We start from the raw sequence: 21,104 nt of genomic DNA, 5'->3' as shown, positions 1-21,104 counted from the left end.
TAAGATGCACAGCCACAGGGATGAGTAGTAACAGGGTTGCTTTCTACCAACCTCTTCATTTCTCTGGTTTCCCTATGGCCACAGTTGGCATTTACTGTTACTGAGAAAGGAGCAAAAATTGAGGAAGTATCTTTCAAGAGTTTGTGTCCCACGTATATATAATATATAGACAGAACTGGGGTAAGTCTTGTTTCCAATAGGTTGAAAGACAACATATCTACAGCTTATAGAAAGTGATTTGGAGGCAAAGAGACAGGAGGCATGTCATGATCCTGAACCGTGATGCTAAAGACATCATGGCAAATGGAACAGTGATACAAAAGTTGACATGCAAAAGTCAAAGCATGGCTTTTTGTGCAGAGGGTAAAAGAAAACACCCAAAGAATTACCTCTCAAATGTCATTATTACAGAAGGAGGAGGAATAAAAAGAAAGAAGGAAGGAACAAAGGGAGGGAGAAAGACTGGGGTAAAAGAGAATGGAGTTCCTTCATTCAGATCCACAGCATAGAGAGATGAAGCATCTAAATGCATGGTATATTTGGTCAAAATAAAGAAAATGGGTATGCAAACCAAACCACCCAGCGGTGCCCAAATCTACCTACCAGCCCTGTCTGCCTCCAGAACAGTCTCCAGCTCTGCCATTCCCCTAAATGCACCTGACCTGAACTTTCAGCTTCTGAATGAGATCACTGCATTGCCCAGCTCAGCAATGAATACAAATCAACAGTCCTCAAAGTCTGCATTCTCCTCACGCCCTACCGCTCCCCGCAATCAGATCACACAATGAAATTTCTCGACTGCTAAAGCATGTACCTGCCAGCACGCTTCTGTCCAACCCACCCCTGCAGGATCAATGAAGCAGCCTGATGGGGGACCAAGCCTTCCAGAGACTGATAGCACAGACACAGGCAGACAGCACCTCTAGTGGTCTGTGTGACTTTCCCTACAGCATGCTACACTATGTCCTACTTTTTCTATGGAACACTCTCATGCACTTGTGAACCGAGGTGTGGGGAGAAAGAAGAACACTGGGAATAAATCTGGGGAAAGTGTGAAGGCGGCAGACAGGAAGACCAGGAGCAATACAGAACCATCCACACTGCTGGACTAGCACTGGGTGCCCAGTTCCAAATCCTTCACTGGCAGCTTGAGTCCCAGGGATGAGGTCCCCAGGGGGTCGATCATATTCTTGTAGCGCTCCCCACGGTGCTGAGCTAAGAACGGGCCCCAGTCTGGCTGTGGTGAGCATACCAACTTCAGCCTCTGCAAAGAAGTCAAAGACAGGTGCAGTTACAATGAGAATGTACCTTTCTCCCCATGTCAACCCCAGTCGTCTCCAAAAGGCAAGATACCACTGCTCCAGATTCCTCACTGGACCCTGGAGCCCCACCACCACCACCAATGAGGGAGAAAGTCAGGAAGACTAGCCCTCATTTATTAACCAGGCCAAGGACAGAAAAGCAAGTGTCAGTTTGGTTTGCTTGAAATTACTTACATCACCCTGAAAGCAACTTCATGATTGTCCCATGTTTGCCTTGCACAAGATTAGTAGAGGACAAAGGGCCAAGATTTTAATTATACATCTCCCCACACCACCATGGAGAGACCTCACAAGCTTCTACCTCTGCTCCAGAGGAGCAAAAGCCATGGGCTCAATGACATTTGTTGTGTAGTCTCAATGATGGGTTGCTACATCAAAATAATTGGATTTTGTATAGCGTGTTTCTTAAAAGTATACAAGTGGCCAAAAAAAAAAAAAAAAAAAGCCAACCGCAAAGATATAGTACCAAGCATAAACAAAGATTTTAATTATCTGTTTACAAAAATAAATGTTTCTGACTCAGGTCAGCAACGCCATTTCTTACAAGTTAGCTTAAAAATAATGGAGGTGTCTCTAGTCCTTCTAGAAAATAAGATCTGATAGAAACACGTTAAAAAAACAGAAAGAAAACTTATTTCTGACTATATAAGAGGGAACAATTACCTGTTTATTACCTATTAAAGGGAAATCTGGTTCTGATGGCTGTTGGTTTAATGGCCCCTTAATCACCAGCTTGCAACCTTTGTGTCCCCAAGTAGCCATACTAAACCGAGACTCTCAGGCTACAACAGCAGTGGCAGAACTTACAACAGGCTCTGTTTGGGAAAAAAGATTTCTGGGTCCTGTTCTGGGAAGGTGGCCATGAGGGGTAGCACCCTGAGGGTGGTTGGGGCCAGAGTTAATTTACACCACAAGATAATGAACAAAAATTTCTGGGGATGCAAACCAGAGTACAACTTCAGCACGAAGACTTATCTACATCTGGAGGTCAGTGAAAACAAACAAACAAACAAACAAACAAACAAAAACACCGGCTACTTGCTGACCCACAACCAAGTGGCCACGCCCTCACCCCCACAGCACTTCTCCCCTCCAGCCTCTTCCTCTTGGCAGACCTCACACAACCTTTCTCCACCCCAGGGAACAGGTATTTCTTTGCCTTGCTCTAGGTGCCTCCCAAACTCGAGAATGCATCTGAACCACTGGAAGATGAGCAGGACAATTTCTGTCTCCCTAAGCTCCATGCCGTTGTGAGAACCTGACTGTCTGCATTTATGACAGACTCCAGGGAGCCTCTACATCAGACCCAGGCAGCGTTGATAAGGTCGAAATACCTTCAGGAGGCAGGCAGAGTTCATTAATTCTCAGACCACCTGAGAAAAAATTTTTTTTCATTTGTGATGGAGTTTCCTATAGCCCAGGCTAGCCTAAAGTTCACTATGGCGCTAAGGACGGCTTTAAATTCCTGATCCCCCCACTTCTACTTCCCAAATGCTCCAATTACAGGTGTGCTTGAACAGTGACTTTCCATAAGTAACCAAAGCTGGTTCTTCAGTGCTGGCTGAAACAAATAGCAGTCCCATTCACTCTGAGAAAGGTAGAGGTTATTTTTGTGACAAGAGTGAAATGGGTTCACATAGGAATTGATTAATGTGTTAGCTATCTCGGCCAGCTACAGTCATCTAGAAAGAGGCAATGTCAACTGAGGAACTTCCATCAGACTGGCCTGTAGGCAAGTCTGTGGGGCACTGTTTTGATTAATGATGGATGTGGGAGGGCCCAGCCCCCAGCCCTCTGGCTGTGCCACTCCTGGGCAGATGGTCTTGAGTTATATAAGAAAACAAACTGAGCAAGCCACAAAGAACAAGCTGGTAAGCAGCACTCTTCCATGGCCTCTGCTTTAGCTTCTGTCTCTAAATTCCTCCCTTGAGTTCTTACCTTGACTTCCCTTGGTGATGGATTATGACCTGGGAATATTGAAACGAAATAACTCCAAGCTGCCTTTGGTCATGGTTTTATTGCAGCAATAGAAAACTATTAGAGTTGGTAAGGACATGCAAGCCTGCCCTCATTTTAACTATGTCCTGGAATGCATATGACACTCTGAGAGTCACATATGACACTCTGAGAGTCATAAAATTTTAATTAACATGGCTCACCAGGCATACTAAACCCAGGAACAATAGGCAGTCGTGGTGACTTTAAGTTTAATGGCAACAAACATTTCAGAAGGAGGAGGCTTGGATGGAAAAGGAACACCAGAAAAAAAGCAAATCCTATGTGTGGTTAAAAGACAAACTTAAGATGTAAATAGCAACTGAGGAGGAGGGGACATGGAAGCTCTAGGAAAGAGGAGACATTTCAGATCATCCATCCCAGGGCTGCCTGCACAGTGAGGAATAGCACAATAATATCTCAGCCTGACGATTGGCTGGGCTCCTGCATTACAGGAATAATACATAATAAAAATGGGTTTAATAGAATCAGCGCCGACCGGAGTCATTTACTCACCCAGTACCCTTCTTGAATACGTTTACCGAATGTTTTGTTTCTAATGCATAGAGCTTTTAAAAACTCTCCCTTGGGAGAAGCTAGCAGGAGGAAAAAAGGGGCCAGAAGAATTACCTCAATAAATCTGCCAGGAGCCAGATACATTTTTATCACAAACATAATCGGGATCCAGATAACAGAGCAAGCGAGCATCAGCCATCCGAGCACCATGGACCAGTTAGGGTAGCGGTAAGAGCCATAGGTCATGGGCTCCCACTGGTAGAAGCTGAAGCAAAGAATAAACTGGGAGAGAAGAGAAAGGTACATTAGGGTGATGGTGTGAGTCATTCATTCATTCAACACGAACATGCTGAACCCCACCACATGCTCACACTTTCATTCCGACTACCTCATCTTGTGTATACCCTTGTCCATCTGAAAAGGGATTTTCCAAGTCAAGAAAGTAAATGCCCAAGACGATGAAGGTGGCAAACCTGCACTCAGCTATTGCTCCTGTGTTTGTCCTCTCATAGGAAGTCAGTGGGGTGTGGGCATGTACAAGGAACCCCCACCCTCACCCCAAGAGAACACAGCACGGTAACTGACTGGGGCAGGTGGCAGCTGGGAATTCTGAAGAGACTGTGTGCACTATCATTGATAAGAAAGCTCTTGTTATAATGGGGGGAGGTGTGTTTAATTTATATTTTCAGTCTCTTTCACTGAATCCACTTGGCTTCCTCCTTGAGCAAGGAACAGCCAACATGTTGAAGCTACCTCTGAAGTTGGCTGTGTGAGACCCTAAGCTGTACCCAGAGGTGACTGATCTAGAGGTACAGTCCTATGATAAGCCATTTTAGAAAGATGTGGGGGTGCAGCCCCCTCCACTGGCTGAAGGTGAACAGCATCGACCCAGTGAGTCCGGAGACCTGGCTCTACTGCTCATGAGCTGCGGGACCCCTCAGACCTCTCAGCTACAAAATGGCCTTATGTCACACCATGTATATAGTGCTGGGGTTTTCTGGGAACAGATGTCTGGCATTTACTTCAGACTCCTTCCTCATTTTTAAAAGGTCACAATTTGGGGTTTTCCCATCATCTACTATCACTGTTGACTGGCAACAGCTCTGAGATCCATCCAAAGGCTTGGCTTGAAAGGCATGTGCTAAAGACACAGGCCCCTGTATAGGGAGCCAGGCTTCTGACTCTCCAGCTCAGCCTGTAGGGACCATTTCCTGAGAACATGTGTATTTTTTCCTGCCTGTGGCAGCATAAGCTTAGAATTATCCACATAAGTCCTTTCCCCATCTCTACGTTTCTCTTCCTACCTTAAGCTGTAGAATAACAATATGACTAGAGGAAATTACATTAAAGAAAAGAGCAGGAAGGAGTGTTTTTGAAGGAAAAAACCCTACACAAACACGAGACATCCACAGCACTGCTGCAGCACCCAGGCTGCCAGGGCCAGGGTCTCTTTCGACGCAACAAGAGCTCATATGTTGATTCAAAGCAATGTGAGCCTGAAGATAAGGCTCCCATGGAGAGTGAGGTCTATGTTAGCCCCTTTGGCAACTTTTGCTCCTGGAATCATAGGATTTATTAGCCAGTCTACTGGAAGTATGGCCCAGTGTCATTACAGCATGCTGCTCTGTTTCATTTACTCTATAAATAGCAATCCATCTGCCTAAGCGTGTGCTTTCCTCAGTAACTTGATCAGACTATGCATACGATAATTGCATGAGGATATTTATGGCTCCATAAATCCATGATGGCACATAGTAAAATGATGGGTTTTATTTCAGAGGACCTAAAGTAATTTAAACCCATAATCTTACCCTAGACCAGGACCTCAAAGATAGCTATGGTACGAAGGTAAATGGCAAAATATAGGGAGGGCTGAGACCTTTGACACCCATTTTCACTCCTGCAAATATCATATCAAACCTTTAGGCACAAGCTGATTGCTTGCCATGAATTTCCCCCTGCCAAGTCAGCTTTGATGAACACCTGCTCTAGAGAGGGCTCTGCCACAAGAGATGGTAATTGAGCCACCGAGTCATGCCCACCCTGCGTTTGACTGACAGATACCAAATCAGACACAGAGACCCACTGGTTGGTGTTAATGGTGGAACTGATGGCATTCCTAGCTCCAAACACAGACACAGAGAATCTGCTCAAGACCATCCTAGGGCATCTCCATGGCCTCTGACATGAAATCTAGTGAACCACAGCAAACTGAGGAACTTCTCCAAGAATGAAAATTAAAAAAAAAAAAAGAGTACATCTAAACAAACTAAGCAAAAGAGAGGACCCTAACTAAAATGTTCAATCCCCATCCTGAAAGGCAAAGAGGATGGACATCAGAAGAAAAAGAAAATAGGAAACAACCTTGGAACCTGCTACAGAGGGCCTCTGAAAGCCAGAAGAAAACAGGAAACAACCTTGAAACCTGCCACAGAGGGCCTCTGAAAGCTTCTGCAGTATAGACTGTCAAAGCAGATGCTGAGCCTGATGGCCAACTGATGGGCAGAGTGAATGGAATTCTATGTAAGAAGTGGGAAATAGTAAGAGCTGGAAGGGACAGGAACTCCACAAGGAGAGCAACAGAACAAGATAATTTGAACACAGGGAACTTCCCAGAGACTCATACTCCAACCAAGGACTATTCGTGGAGATGACCTGGAACTCCTGCACAGGTGTAGCCCATGGCAGTTCAGTGTCCAAGTGGGTTACATAGTAATGAGAAGAGGGACTGCCTCTGACATAATCTGATTGGCCTGCTCCTTGATCACTTCCCCCTGAGGGGGGAGCAGCCTTATCAGGCCACAGTAGAGGACAATGCAGCCACTTTTGATGAGAACTGATAGACTAAGATCAGAAAGAAGAGGAGAACCTCCCCTATCAGTGGACTTGGGGAGGGGCATGCATGCAGAAAGGGGAGGGAGGGTGGGATCGGGAGGGGAGGAGGGAGGGGCTTATGGGGGGATACAAAATGAATAAAGTGTAATTAATAAAAAATTAAATAAAAAGAAAGAAAAAAAAGAAAAGTTCTTGTAATTCCTTCTCCCTGAGTCTGAAGACAGGACTATTTTAACCCAAACTGGCCATGCTGTACCCAGAGATGAGAACCTAGACTGTCAGAATGCAAAGGATGTGCTCGAAGGCCACCCCCACCTCAGAGGCAAAGTTTTGGCTCTGTGGCCTTGTGACCTAGAGAAGTTTCTTACCCTTTATGAGCCTCAAAGCACACACAACTGGAAGGTGGGGAGGCAGCACGGGTGTGAACTTCAATGACAAGGCTGGTGAAGGGTCTACCTCGAAACACACCTCCACACACACAGCAGTAGCAGCAGCAGGAAGAAGATGCCAGTGCCGTGTGTTACCTCAGAACATGGTAAAATTCTGACCCTCTTCAGGGGTGAAAGGGAACGGGGGGGGGGGGCAGAATTTAAAACTAATTCTAACATCAACTCAGCTGATAATTAGCCTCGAGGAGTGGAAATAGGGGATGGTCACAAGTCATTAGAGTCAGGATTTGCTAACACATCATCTTCAGGCAACAGGTGGCGGCAGCATCTTCACACCCACAAGCTAAGCCCTGCTCCACACACACTTCATCTCTGAACATCTGTCTTTAATACTTTTCCGTTCTCATGCTCCAACTCCAGTGGGACTTTTCAGACCACGGACCCTTATAGATGTGAGTAAGCTGTCAGTGTCCACGCAGAAGACTACAAAATGGATTTTCTGTCTAAACCTCTAGCTTTTTAGAAAGATATGGTTTGACAGGGGAAAAAAAAAAAAGGCAAGCAAATGAAGAAAACATGTATTTTCATTGCACCTACTTTTATCCATTCTGCAACTTAAGCGAAGCTGTCTCTTTATCTGGTTTCTAGGGCCACCTACTGGGCTAAATAGAAACTACAGACAACTTCCTCTAGGCTTGCTTAAAAAGACTCCCCTCCGGCCAGAGAGAGAAAAAGGTAAGCCTGAGGAGGGTAAAGACCAAATCTCTGCTAATTAATTGACTTGGGGAATAAAGCAAGGCCACACTGACAGTTTCTGTCACAATGACGAGGGTAACAGGTGTGAGTTGAAGTCCCTGTACAGACCATGGGCACATGAACCGCTCAGTTCGCTAGGAAGGGCAATGTCAGTTAATCTCAAAACAGGCATCCTCATACTTGAGGTTGACAAACGACTCTCCAAAGCAATAGAATCAACAATAAAAGCCTTATTAAAGCTACATTAATTGTAGATACATTGCGTAATGGTTAGGAGACAGAACATGTGGGTTTGAGCCCAGGTTGTTGCTAACTATTAAACGTTCAATGCTAGGTTAGTCACAGCTCTAAGCTTCTGTTTCCTGTGATAATCAGCTTTAATTGTCAATCTGACACGTCCTAGGATTACCTGGAAAAGAGGCTCAGTGAAGGATTGCCTAGATCAGGCTGGCCCGTGGGCATGCCTGTGGGGTGTTGTGGTGCTTGTGTGAATGGATGTGAGGCGATGCAGTCCACTGTGGAAACTTCATTCCCTAGGCAGAGGGATCTGTGCTATAGAGGTCTGGGCTGGAGAGACAGCTCACAGGGTTAAGAGCACTTGCTGCTCTTGTACAGGATTGGAGCTTGGTTCCCAGCTCACAGCCACCTTAACTGCAGCTCCAGGGTATCCAATGCCATCTTCTGGACTCTACAGGCACCCACATGCACCTGCACATACACGCACACGGACATACGTACACACGTGTAAGGAAATAGCAGACTCAATCCTTTTCTGAAGAGTGAAACGCTGGCCTGGCACTGACTACACGCTGCGTTCATCTCTCTCTGCTCCTCACTGTAGTGGTAGCTACCTCCTCTGAGCTCCTGCCACTGTGACTTCCCAGATAGCATGAACTACAACCTGGAACTATAAGCAGAAATAAATCCTTTTGTCCTTTGAGTTGTTTTGGTCAGTATATCTTACCATGGCAACTGAAAAAGAAATTAGGACCTTCCCCTTCTGCAATACAGAGGCAATTACGGCAGCCTGGCAGGGCTACTGAGAGAGGAGGCTCTATATGTAAATCACCTAGAACAGAAACTGAGCCACAGCAGGTGTGTGGTCTACATGGCCGCTGACTGCTGTCTGCTAGCACACAAGGCAGATAGATATAAAGGGCATGTTCTCCACAGAATCAATTCCAGCTCAGCCTCTGACCAGGTAGGTGCCTGGAGGGAAGTCGCTTGACCTTTCTGAACTTCCATTTACTCAGGTGGAAGGCAAAGCCAATACCCATCCCACCAGCTCCCCAGGGAGGTGCACATAAGTTCAAAGGTAAAACACTGGCGTGCATTCTAGGCAGTGTCTGTGAGAGAAAGCATTCAGCCCTTACGGTTAAAATAGTTGGTGTGACAAACGCCCAGCAGACTTTCCAGAAAATGTTGGGCTGGAATCCAATCATCATCTCAATGTCTTCACAGAACCTCTGCAAGCCTGCAAAGAGACAGCAAAACCATGTGCGAGGTGCAGAGGGCAGGGGCAGGAAGGGGAAGTCACCAGGCAGGGCCCCTTGCTTAAGAACCTTGGCTAAGGAAGAACCCAGCTGAGGTCAAAGTAACCCTCATTGCACAGGAAACCATCAGGCAGATGACTCCCTGCTAGGAACACTGGGCTAACTGAACGCTGAAATAGATACTAAACCCTCTCTGCTGTGAGGTTCAAAGCTGCCATGGCAACGTCCCAGACTTTAGTCCAGGTGTTGGCAGCGGCATGTGCATGCATATGGCTTGGTACCCTGCTGACAAGTCTGGCAGGGAAAAGGATTTTGGTAAACCAAGAAACCATACTACAGATGGCGCAGCACTTAGCAAGAGTCTCTGTGAGCTGGATTTGTGTCTTTCACCCTAAGAGCACTTCCATTGCATCCACTTAGCTCTGCCTGGTGTGTGTGTTGATGCATACAGGTGAAACCAATGTAAACTCCAAGTGCCCATCACACACTCAGCTGGAACTGAATGGCCGTGTCTTCCTGGCCTCTCAGAAACTTCACTAAAGTAAAATGTAAGGAGGCGGCCCTTCACCCAGCCCGGCACAGCCGTCCTCCCAGCAACCTTAGTTTAGGAGGAGCTTGGAACACTGCTTTGGAGGAAAGGCACTGACATCAGAAGTGGAACCCCCTCAGAACTTTGGGTTCAAACAACAGCTTCCTGAGTGCAGGTTTCTGTATTGGCATGGTTCCTGACCTTCCTAGTGCCGCCACCACTGTATAATACAGCTCCTCGTGTTGCGGTGATTCCCAACCATAACATTTTTTGTTGCTACTCCATAACTGTAATTTTTGCTAATGCTATGAATTGTAATGTAAATATCTGTGTTTTCTGAAGGTCTTAGGTGGCTCCTGTGAAAGGGTTGTTTGACCCCTCAAGGTCTCGAAACCCACAGGTTGATAACCACTGCTGTATTGGGAATGTCTAAAAACTTATCCAGGTATATTCAAGATGCGTTCCTCACAGAGAGGGGGAGCCCCGATATGCTGGTCACAGAACCACAAATTAGTATGGCCATAAAAAAATTAAATAGCAGTTAATGGAGGCCCAGGAAAATTAGCATAGCCCAAAGACTGAAGTGTTTCCGGTTTTCTTATACCTTCTCAACCAGATTTGCTTAGGGTTTGGGGGGGAAGACAATTAACTTCTAAAATTAGACATGTTAAAAAGTGTCTGGTTAATTGTTTTCAAGCCTGGACAAACAGGCCTGTTCTACAAGAAAGCACATTTGCAAATGTGCCTTTTGTGGCAATTAGCACCCAGGAAACAGGTAAAAGGAATATCCTTCGCCCCGTAGGCCTGGTTGCAGATGGGCTGCAAAGAAAGCCCCTCCTCTTTCCAGGAACTAAATTCTCCCTGCAGTGAGAAGATGATCTCTAGTCTTATAAAAATTTCTCTTCAACTTCCATCTGAAAGTAATTGTGGGCCTGGAGTGCTGGCTCTGTGCTTAAGAGCACAGACAGCTTTTATAGAGAAGCAGCGATGGACTCCCAGCACCCGCACCAGGTGGCTCATCTGTAACTCCAGGTCCAGGGGACCCAGTGTCCTCTTCTGACCGCTATGGGCACTGTGCTGGTGCTCACACCAGTCTCAGACCCACATATACACTATACTACACATGATTTGTTTGTTTGTTTGGTTTTTCAAAGTACAGTCTCTATGGGTAGTCCTCCCGCTGTCCTGGAACTCACTTTGTAGACTAGGCTGGCCACCTGCCTCAGCCTCTCAAGTGCTGGAATTAAAGGTGTGTGCCACCATGCCTGGCAATTCTTTTTAATTAACGATTGTAGCCTCTTCCTGTTTTTTAGGGCACCCACGTTTTACATGAAAGAGTTCCATTTTCTACTCTGATTTTCTGCTCTATTTTTTTCTCTTTTATTTTAATGAGATTTCCAGGAAAGCCAGTAACTGCTGCATATCTCTCAGTACTCTAACAATCACTTGAGACTGAGACACTTGTCCACAGGACACACAGCAGTTGGGAGTGTGTTGTCCTCGATTTGAAGGACAGAACTCTGCAGACACTTCTGGTCTCCTCGAATGATGGTCTGGGAGCGCCTGTATCTTCAATTTCAAGCAATTCATGTCACTTACTTTTCTCTTAGAACAAGTTACTATCTCTTTGGGGGATTGCAATACAATTAGATCATTGAACCTTGAAAGTTTTATCCCCATGCTACAAGGCCTCTTAATCCAGTGAGCATTCGAAGATGTCTAGGACTCACAGTTACCTGAGCCAAACTGGGCAGACTGACCAGGAGGCCCCGTGGTGTGACCTCCAAGACAAACACTTATACACAAAGGGCAGAGATGACATCTGGTGGCTGCCATCCTGTATCCTTGATGATAGCTCCAGTAGATGGGATGCATGTTGCTATGGTGATGGCAGAACAAGCAAACCATTAAGGAACTGAGAATTTGCAGGGAAAACCTGGGACTTAGACACACTGTGGCAAGTTCCGAATGGGCTTATCGTGGTTGGAAGGCTCTGCGATCCAGTGGCCTTTGGTACCCTGGGACTAGCAGGAGCCACCTTCAAGCACATGGCCACTGACATCACCAACGCTAAGGATAACATTACATCAACAAAGGAGTCCTCCTTCTTTATCTGGTCACTGGACACAGGCATTGACCATACCCAAGGTCAAGTCCTGCAATTTTCTTGCACACGCTGCTAAGATTCGCCACCAGTCACCTTTGATTTCTCCTTCAATTTCACCGCAGTGATCCTGAGGCAAGCTCAGAAAGAGAGGCATTGAAATCCTTTAAGTATGGTGAACATACTTTCCAGGAAGGCCTGCCATACACTCTGGTTCTTTTTTGGCAATAGGCAGAGCGTTTCCTTACCATACACATAGGAGATGCCAACAAGCTCAAATATGGCAATGATGACAAGGGCATAGGAGGCAGCATAAGTGTCCACAAGCTGAAACATGTAGATTCCACCCTAGCAGGAGAGAAAAAAGCCACCATCAAATAGGACCCCTTGGCCAGGCTCCTCTTCTCCCTCCAGAGGAGCAGCAGTTTCAGAATCCTCCCTGCCCCATAGCAGGAATGTACACCTGGACTAGTCATGTAAAATAGACTTGGCAGGACATCCCTCAATGGCCTGTACAGTGATCAGTAAAGCAAGCACAAACAGCTGGCTTAATATCTTATTTTTTCCAAGGCAAAGATCAACGTCTAAGAAAGCTATGAGCAGCTGCCTGGCTACTTGTTTGCTGTGAGCTGTCAATGACCACTTCTACCCATGCAGATGCGCTTGACTGACCCTCAGGTGACCTTTAGCTATGGATGTGAATTTACTTTAGAATCATTGAGCAGTAGCCTCACTGAGGAACTTTTCTGAAACCTTACTTTGCCTGGGAAGACTCACCCTTTTACATGTAGTGCCCAGATGTAGAAGATCACAGAAGGAGGAAGAGTATTCAAGCTCTTGGCCTTCCCTCTCACCCCAGAGTAATGTACCTGTTGCCACCAACTCCTTCGCTGATTTCATAAGCAGCCTTTCCGGACTCCCAGGGTGAACCCAGCTCTCCGGGAAGCTTCCAGGTCTTCAGCACCAGACTGAGACTGCTTGAGGCACCAAGCCTCGTGGACCAAGCAACTACTGGATTCTCTGGTCCTCAAGCACGGGACAACTGGTGTGGACCACTCTGAACAGATGGCATAAGCCGATACCTCTCAGTTCTGTTTCTCTAGAGAACTCTGACTAATACAGTGGGCCTTCTTCACATATTCTGCTCTCTCTCTCTACCCTGCTCTTTAAGTTTCCCTGTGACAGATGAGGCTTGGAGAGCATCTCATTCCTCCATCACTTTATAGATTCAAGAACTAAGGCCCAGACAAATGGGTTGTTCATAGTCACAGAGAGAACAAGTACTCTGTATGCCCTAAGTATCACCATGCAATTTGCTAACACTTTCAGGACTAGGAAAAAACTCAAGTGACATTAGTGCTTATATATAGTAATTAATATACTGGTGGATAAATCTAAATGTTCCCGCTTCTGGTTTTGTTTTGTTTTGTTTTGTTTTTTGTTTTTGTTTTTGAGACAGGGTTTCTCTGTGTAGCCTTGGCTATCCTGGACTTGCTCTGTAGACCAGGCTGCCCTTGAACTCACAGAGAAACCACATGCCTTTGCCTCCCCGGGTGCTGGGATTCCAAGCCCGAGCTACCTCACCGGCTGGTTCTGTTACCATTAAGTAGGATACACCTGTCTTGTTGGCTCAAGAAGACTACATCTCAATTATGAAGATTCTAGGGGCCTTGCTAGAAGCCAAGATGACATATTTCCCTGTGTGGTCAGAATCATTGTTGAATCCTGCCATCAATGGAAATGGCAGTGATTTGGCTCTGTGTGTGAAGTCTGAGAAATAAGAACACACCAATAGACTGCCAGCACAGGACAGCAGGCTATGGCTGCAGGCTCCCAGCTGACTGCAGACAGACAGCCATCGCACATCTCCCACCTGACCCATGATCACCTGTGCACAGGAGGCTCCTACCCTCGAGTGATCCCTGGGCAGTTATCATGCATCCCCCACGGTGTCTGGCCACACACAGAGGGCGCTCACCTGTGTGATCATCGGAAATCCCATAATGAAGAAACAGATGCAGCAGCCCAGGGTGAACACAGGCTTGTGTGTGCGCAGGTACTTGGGGAACTCATCCGAGATGGAGGTCACGATGGTCTCAATGGTGGCAAACTGAAACAGTACCAGGAACAAAGCATTCAAGCTCAGCTGTCCCCCCTCATAACCACCCTCCAAAGTCCTTTGTGTGTGTCGCTAGAGAAGGCTGTGCTTGGGTTAGGGCTGGGTTTTATGGTGCCATTCCTTTGATGGGTCTAAATGACCTTACTGGATGCCAACACACAAAGTCAGGAGAACTCCAGCAATGCATGAGCTTCAGAAGTTTTACCTCCAGCCCCTGGAGAAGGCACTACAATCATCCACCAGGACATTTTAGCTTCGTTTTGTATTCATGAGATGCAAATTCCTCTCCTCTAGTTATCCACCATTTGATCTCCTACTTGAGGAAGAGCCCTCTTTGCACCCAGTGACTAAACTCTGAGCACCTGTCAGCATGATTTGTAGTAGGTTCAGCCTCGAAGCAATTTTCCTAAAATTGACTTCATATTATCATCCCTTTTGCTGCCCTACAAAATTCACTTTGGCGAAATGATGCCAAGGAGGGGATGGTGCAGGCTAAACTTGGCACAGAGATCAAAGAGAGGGAATGGAGGAGAGAGGAATGCTCCTCCACACCATGATCACCACATGATCACCAAACATGTGAGGTTAAGTTGGGTGTGGTGGCACACATGTGTAATTCAGGAGGCTGACGAAATGGGCTAAGGAGTTCAAGGCTAGCTTAGGCTACATATTAAGATCTTGTCTTAAACACACACACACACAAAGTTACCATGACTCTAGACAAATGCCCCGCCATCCTGACATTACTCAAGAAAAGCCTCAATGTGAGCCTAAGTCTTTCCTGCAGGCTGGACCTGGGATCATGGAAAGTGGAGTCTTTAAAGGGGGAGGGGCAGAGGTGGGAGGGACAGGGACTCACCATAGTGTCAAGTCCAAGAGTGAGAAGCATCAGGAAAAAGATGATGGCCCAGAATGGAGAGAGAGGCAGCCTGGTTAAGGCTTCTGGGTAAACCACAAATGCAATGCCTGGCCCTAGAAAAAACAAGAGAGATAGTGACAGAGAAGCCCAGCTCAAAGCCCCTCTCTCAGAGCCCACAAACCTTCACTCCACTGAGATCCTGAACTATTACATGTCTGAGATTCTTTTCACTGTCTCTTATTTGTGCCCATCTCTGCTAATTAGACCATGCTGCCTCCCATGCAAATATTAAGAAACTGCATCCTTTTATTTGAACTGGAGGCAAAGATAATTGTTACCCTCTAGTAGAATTGCTGACAATTGAGCCCTGAGGGGTACCTGGCAGTGTCTGAAGACAGCTTTGTTTCTCACAACTGGGATGAAATGGGATAATTTGGAGATCAGTTTTTTCAACGTGACAGGATCTAAAGTCACCTAGGGACCAATCCTCTGAGCATGTCTGTGAGACAGTCTCTATGTTGGGCCAACTGGCATGAGTGGCACTATCCATGAGCTGGGGTCCCAGGCTAAATAAGGAGGAGAAAGTGAGATGAGCATAAGCCTCTCTCTCTCTCTCTCTCTCTCTCTCTCTCTCTCTCTCTCTCTCCTCTGCTTCTTGACTGCAGAGGCAAAGTGACCAGATGCAGCAAGTAGCTGTCATCATACCTTCCCCACCATGAGGAATGCATCCCCTCAAACCATGAACCAGAAAAACCCTCCCTCCTTTAAGTTGCATTTGTTAAGTGTTATTTTGTCATAGTGAGGAGGAAGATAACTCATACAGAAAACTACTGAAATTAGAGAGAGAGCAGAGCCCTTGGGCAATGGCTTTCTAAGAGTACCACAGGCTGTCGGAAAGGGGATGCGGACTGAGCTTGAGTTTTCTTAGCACACAGGTGCCCAGTGTCCAGAAGAGGGCATCAGCTCCCCTGGGGCTGGGTAACAGACAGTTGTGAGCTGCAGGACATAAGCACTGGGAATTGAACTCTGGTCCTCTGAAAGAACAAGTGTTCTTAACTGCTGAGCCATTTCTCCAGGCTGCATAACAGTACTTTTTTAAATTGGAATTTATTGGGTTGTTGGTTCCTAATGTTCCATTAGGCCTCCGGGTGTTTAAAATATAAAATTGTGAAGGCCTAAGATACCCCGTGTCCTATACATTTATTGAACAGACTGAAGAGCCAGCTTTCTACAGGCTCCTAATGTGAACCATAAAAGAAAAGTCTATATTAAACTACAGTTGAGACCTCAAACACAGCCCTAGAAAGCCAGCCAGGGAAGCTGACACAAAATCCCTGAGAGGGTTGCCATCACGTAACTTAACTGTGATGTTTGACCTCCATCTATCCTTTGGGTGTTACTGCTTTGAAGGGAGGTCAATAACCTTGGCTCTCCTCTGTGTCTACGCAGAACCACGGGGAGCCACAATGAAGGAGAGCTGCCAGACAAGCCCCCACCTTCTGGAGGGCCTGGGCTCATGGTCATGCCTCAGAGACACTGAAGGAACCTCCCTGAGGAAGAAGTGGTCACTGCAAGCAATCAGCCTAAGTATGAAGCTACCTCTGAGTGACAATCCTAGCACAGTGGCCAGTGTTTGGATCAGCAGCTGTCCTGCACATGGATGGCTGATACTGCTCAGCGAGGCTGGAGGGAAGCTGACCCCAATCATCAGACCTGCACACATCCTGCAGAGCCTCCTTGGGGTAAGGGGAGACATACTTAGGAAGAACAGATAAAAATGTGTGTGAGCTGCACCTCTAAAGGCTCAGCAACATGACTGCCTAAACACGAGCTGAACGAGGGACAACAACAGACATTCCAAAGAAGACAGGGGAGAGATCATGAGGCTCCAACCAGAATAAAAAAAGAAAAACTACAAGCAACTGAGGAATGCTGAGAGCAGGAGAAATAGTCTTCCCCAGGAAAGAGCACATCAACTGGTTATCCAATACCAAATGGTCTTTCTTCCCTGGAAACATACATACAAGTAACATTATGCAGACCGAACAGGTTACGTATGTACATGTGTAAACATGAACATATCTGCAAGCAAAAGCAATTACTAAAAAGAGACCATAAATTTGAAAGAGGTATATGGAAAGGGGGGGGGCGGGAATTGTGTAATTATGTTATAATCTCAAAAATAAAAAGCAATTAAAAATATATAATAAAAAATGTTTAAAAGATTACATGTGAGCCTCACGAGGGGTTTGGGACCAGGTCTCAGTACTCATTGATACCCTGCTGGGGAATGAGCCCCACCATCCCCTGGCCTGAGTTAGGTGAGATCGTCTTCCTGTGAAAGGGACAGCGGAGTGAACAGCTGCAGGAAAGGGAATTTCAGAGGGGCATGCTGGAAATTTCTGCTGCTTTGCACGTGGAAGATATGCAAATTTCCATCCGGGTGTTAATGAGACCTCCTTCACCCTGCTGGGACAGGAGACAGCTCAGGGCAGCTAGCCTAAGTGGCCTGTGTGTCTCCAGTTGTCAGTTCATATACTGATTTTCAACAAGATAGTTTTTTGTTTTATTTTTTTAAGTGAAACGTCTCAGATAGTCTAGAAAGTAGGGCAGAAACTATTGGCCTCGATGACTCTGCTGCAAGAAATTGAGGTTACAGAACAGCTGGGGGTGGCTCTGTGCCTGAGGAAAAGAAGGCCTTCTCGGCATCTCCTGCCTCACAGCAATTTGGAGAATTCTCAATCAGGAGAAAGCACTGCACAGCTCACTGATACGAACAATGTCACCCCTGGGGGCTCTCACTGTCTCCGGGGAGAGTTAATGACACCCCTAAGACATGCTGGAACCGTCACTCTTTGAGGCTCTGCGGGCACAAACGGAAGCAGTGATCAACTATACCTGGTGAGCAGGAAGAGACTGGGACAGCCCTCCCAAGAGGTGACCATGGCTCTCCTCTGTGTCTGCTCAGAACCACAGGGAGCCACTGCAAGAGAGCTGCCAGGCAAGCCCCCACCTTCTGGAGGGTCTGGGGCTCATGGTCATGCCTCATAGAGACACTGAAGTCTCTGTGCTGGTCAGAATCTGACCAGAATCATCAGCAATCTCCGAAATGAAGGCCCCCAGTGGCCACAGACTTTCAAGACCCTAATCCTCTGTAGAACCAGGTGGAGTAGAAATAAAGTTAATAAAAATCTTAAATGTTCCTTCTGCAAATGCTGCCCTGGAACTACAAGTTAAATGTGCTGAAATGAAAGCTCCTTACAAACTCAAAAGCACTATGCAAATGTTAGCATTGTTTGGGTGCAGTGTAAACATTTATTCCGGCTCCCCCACCATCACCACCACCCAGCTTTCCACTCACTCTGGAGAAGACTGCAGGTCTGCAATGCTATCTAAGCAGAGAGCCTTAAGAACAGACTTGACCTAACAATTAGGAAAGTGCTTCGTAAGGACAAGCGTCCCTGAAGTCTGAGCTCATTAAGTGTCAGCACTCGGTTTCTACAGCACTATGGTCGGCCGAGGACACCAGTGCAGCAATGGGCTGCCTAATGAATCGCCTGCTTGTGTCTAACAGTTATCCCAGACACAGCCCTAACCAACACAGGCTGGGGCAGGTTTAGAGAGCAAGGAACACAAAAGAAAAACAAAAAAACAGAAGAGGAAGAAACAGACCAAAAACAACCCCTGGCTTATGAAGGCCAGCTCTAAGTCTGAAGAGCTTCCCACTGGAGCATGTCTTGGTCACTCTATCAAGTGACCAGTACACACTTGAGCACCCCATTTCCATCCATCCCAGTTCCTGGCAAGTGTAAATCAGGAGTTCGTGAGGCGGGCCAGGAGCCTGTTCTGAAACAGCAGGTGACAGTTGCCCTGTACCTTGGTCAGCCACATTCTCAATGTTGACTTTGCGTTCGTTGGCCATGAAGCCGATGACAGAGAAGATGACGAACCCAGCAAAGATGCTAGTGGCACTGTTGGTGCAGGTTACAATTAACGTGTCCCTGGAAGGAAGAGATCAGAGCTTGACATTAGGTGAACTCTGTGAGTGGGAGAGGACAGAGAAGGACAAATGTGAGCCATGTGTATCCATGTGCATGTGTGTCCACCTGTGGAGACATAGTCTGCATACATATATACAGCCAAAGAAAGAAGCAAGCAGTTCTGAGCACAGATGCCCTTCTGGCAACCCAAAACACCCCAAAAGACTCAAATGCCACTTCTCTAAGCCAGTATAATTTCTAACTGTATTCTAAATACTCATCCTTGTTTCCACAGATAAATGTGTAGCCCTCACCTCTCCTCAAAGACTGTTCTGTTTTCAACAGAGGAGCCCAGTGGAGAAAACCACAAATGGTCAAGATGCAGAGAACAACTGTGAAGTGTCGGTCTCCAGTTTCCCAGCTGATACATCTACAACATAATCTCTAGACCCAAGATTCAGAGACCATCACAGAAGAAGGAGGAGAAAGACTGTCACAGCCAGGATGTCTGCTATGAGATAATCTCTTCTAGCAACAAAAAGACACAAAGTGGAGGGAGGTTGGAAGGAGCAGGTGGGCTTGAGAGGAGGGGGTGAACGGGATCAAAATACATTGTATAACATTCTCATAAAATTAAGAAAATATTATACATTATATAACAGCCCCACCCAAGACCCCTGTGGGGAAGCTCTAGTTTCTTATGCTTGGAACAGGGGCATAGCTAAATCACAAGGGCTAAATGCTAATGTCACCCTAAAATTAGTATGCTGAAGCTCAGTCCTCAGTGTGGTCAGGTCACAAGGCAGGGCCTTGGAAGAATGGTTCACCCCATGAATAGGACGCCTTTGTGAGAGAGGCTGTGAGAGGCGTGCTGCCCTTCCACTGGTGTGTGAAGCTCGGAGGGAGATTCTTCCAGCACCTTGGCCTTGGAGTCCCAAACTCTACAAATATGAGCAATAATTTCCCATTGTTTATAAATTAACAAGCATAAAGTATTTTTGTAATGATTGCTCGAAATGACTAGATCATGATAGGAGATAATCCAGCCATCACAGTAAAAAAGGAGGTAATGGGATCTTGGAGATCTCTGAGACAGGAACCCAGTATGCAGTGGGACACTGAAATGACATCAGGATTATGAGGGCAGGCTGGGGCTAGGGGGTCACAGGGCTAAGAAGGGCAAGAGAAACAATAGGAAAACAATAGAAACAGGCATCACTGCCTCCATTCTAGAGCAGTGGTTCTCAATCTGTGGGTCATGACCCCTTTGACAAAAAAACTGCATCTCCAAAAATATTTACATTATGATTCATAACAGTAGCAAAAGTACAGTTAATAAGTAGCAACTAAAGCAATTTTATGGTTGGAGGTCACCACAAGTGAGGAACTGTATTAAAGGATCACAGCAATAGGAAGGTTGAGAATCACTGCTCTAGAGCCTTCTGCTGGTGACATGGCCAGGGGTTCTCAGCCTGCCCCAGACTCAAATGTGAGGTCACAGACAGATGGAGCATTGGGCCTGTCTTGAAATCTTAGTCTTCCTCTTCCTCTTCCTCTCGCTCCTCCTCCTCTCTCTCTCTTTCTGTCTCTATGTGTGTCCCTCTCTGTCTCTGTCTGTCTCTCTGTTGTGGCAACCACTTGCAATTTTGAGTGAAAGCATATTTCCCATGGTAGCTCCTATGACCCAATTACTCATCCAAGGGTGGCCCTATGATCGCCATACCTGGCTGCTAGTAAGCTTGGTGCAGAACTTAAAATGACCCTGAGCAGCTCACCCTCACCCCCTTCCGCTCTGACTACAGTGGTAACAATGACTTCACCTCTCTCTTTCAGGGGCTGTGACCACAGTACAAGGTGCTGTCTGCAGTTCCCTCTGCCTGGTGCAACGCAAGGGTGAAGAAACATCTGCCCTGCAAACCCCTGCGCTCCCTAAAGAGCAAACTGAACCAAGGGAGGGCTGTGGACTAGTTGGTAGTGGAAGAGAATTTGAGTCAACTCTCTCCCTCTCTGTCTAGGTCCTTGCTGCAGTGCCACGGAGCCCGTGTCCTTTGAGGCACACGCAATGCTTTACCCTCGATGGCGTCCAGATCAGTTGCTCGGCAGCTGTTGAGCAGTACGACCAAAACTGCTCAAATGCCTGAGTCTGGCACCTTCCTTCCAGGCATTATGGGCTGAATTGTGCACCCTGAGTCTGGCACCTGTCCTTC

General features: G+C 46.5%; 1 protein-coding gene across 1 annotated transcript in view; it reads right to left on the bottom strand.

Annotated features, from left to right (window-relative positions):
- Positions 1-1,108: 1,108 nt before the first annotated feature.
- Positions 1,109-21,104, bottom strand: part of Slc6a5 (solute carrier family 6 member 5) — a 44,639-nt gene continuing 24,643 nt past the window's right edge. Inside the window, exons 10-16 of the mRNA XM_055608358.1 lie at positions 18,794-18,918; positions 14,918-15,030; positions 13,918-14,049; positions 12,188-12,287; positions 9,187-9,287; positions 3,948-4,115; positions 1,109-1,264 (exon numbers count right to left, since the gene is read on the bottom strand). Coding sequence (XP_055464333.1) covers positions 1,109-1,264; positions 3,948-4,115; positions 9,187-9,287; positions 12,188-12,287; positions 13,918-14,049; positions 14,918-15,030; positions 18,794-18,918 — 895 coding nt within the window. The remainder of the gene's footprint in view (positions 1,265-3,947; positions 4,116-9,186; positions 9,288-12,187; positions 12,288-13,917; positions 14,050-14,917; positions 15,031-18,793; positions 18,919-21,104) is intronic.

Source organism: Psammomys obesus, unplaced genomic scaffold (assembly GCF_907164565.1).
Source record: "Psammomys obesus unplaced genomic scaffold, mPsaObe1.curated_primary_1811, whole genome shotgun sequence".
Taxonomy (NCBI): Eukaryota; Metazoa; Chordata; class Mammalia; order Rodentia; family Muridae; genus Psammomys; species Psammomys obesus.
This window is presented reverse-complemented; position numbering and strand designations above follow the sequence as displayed.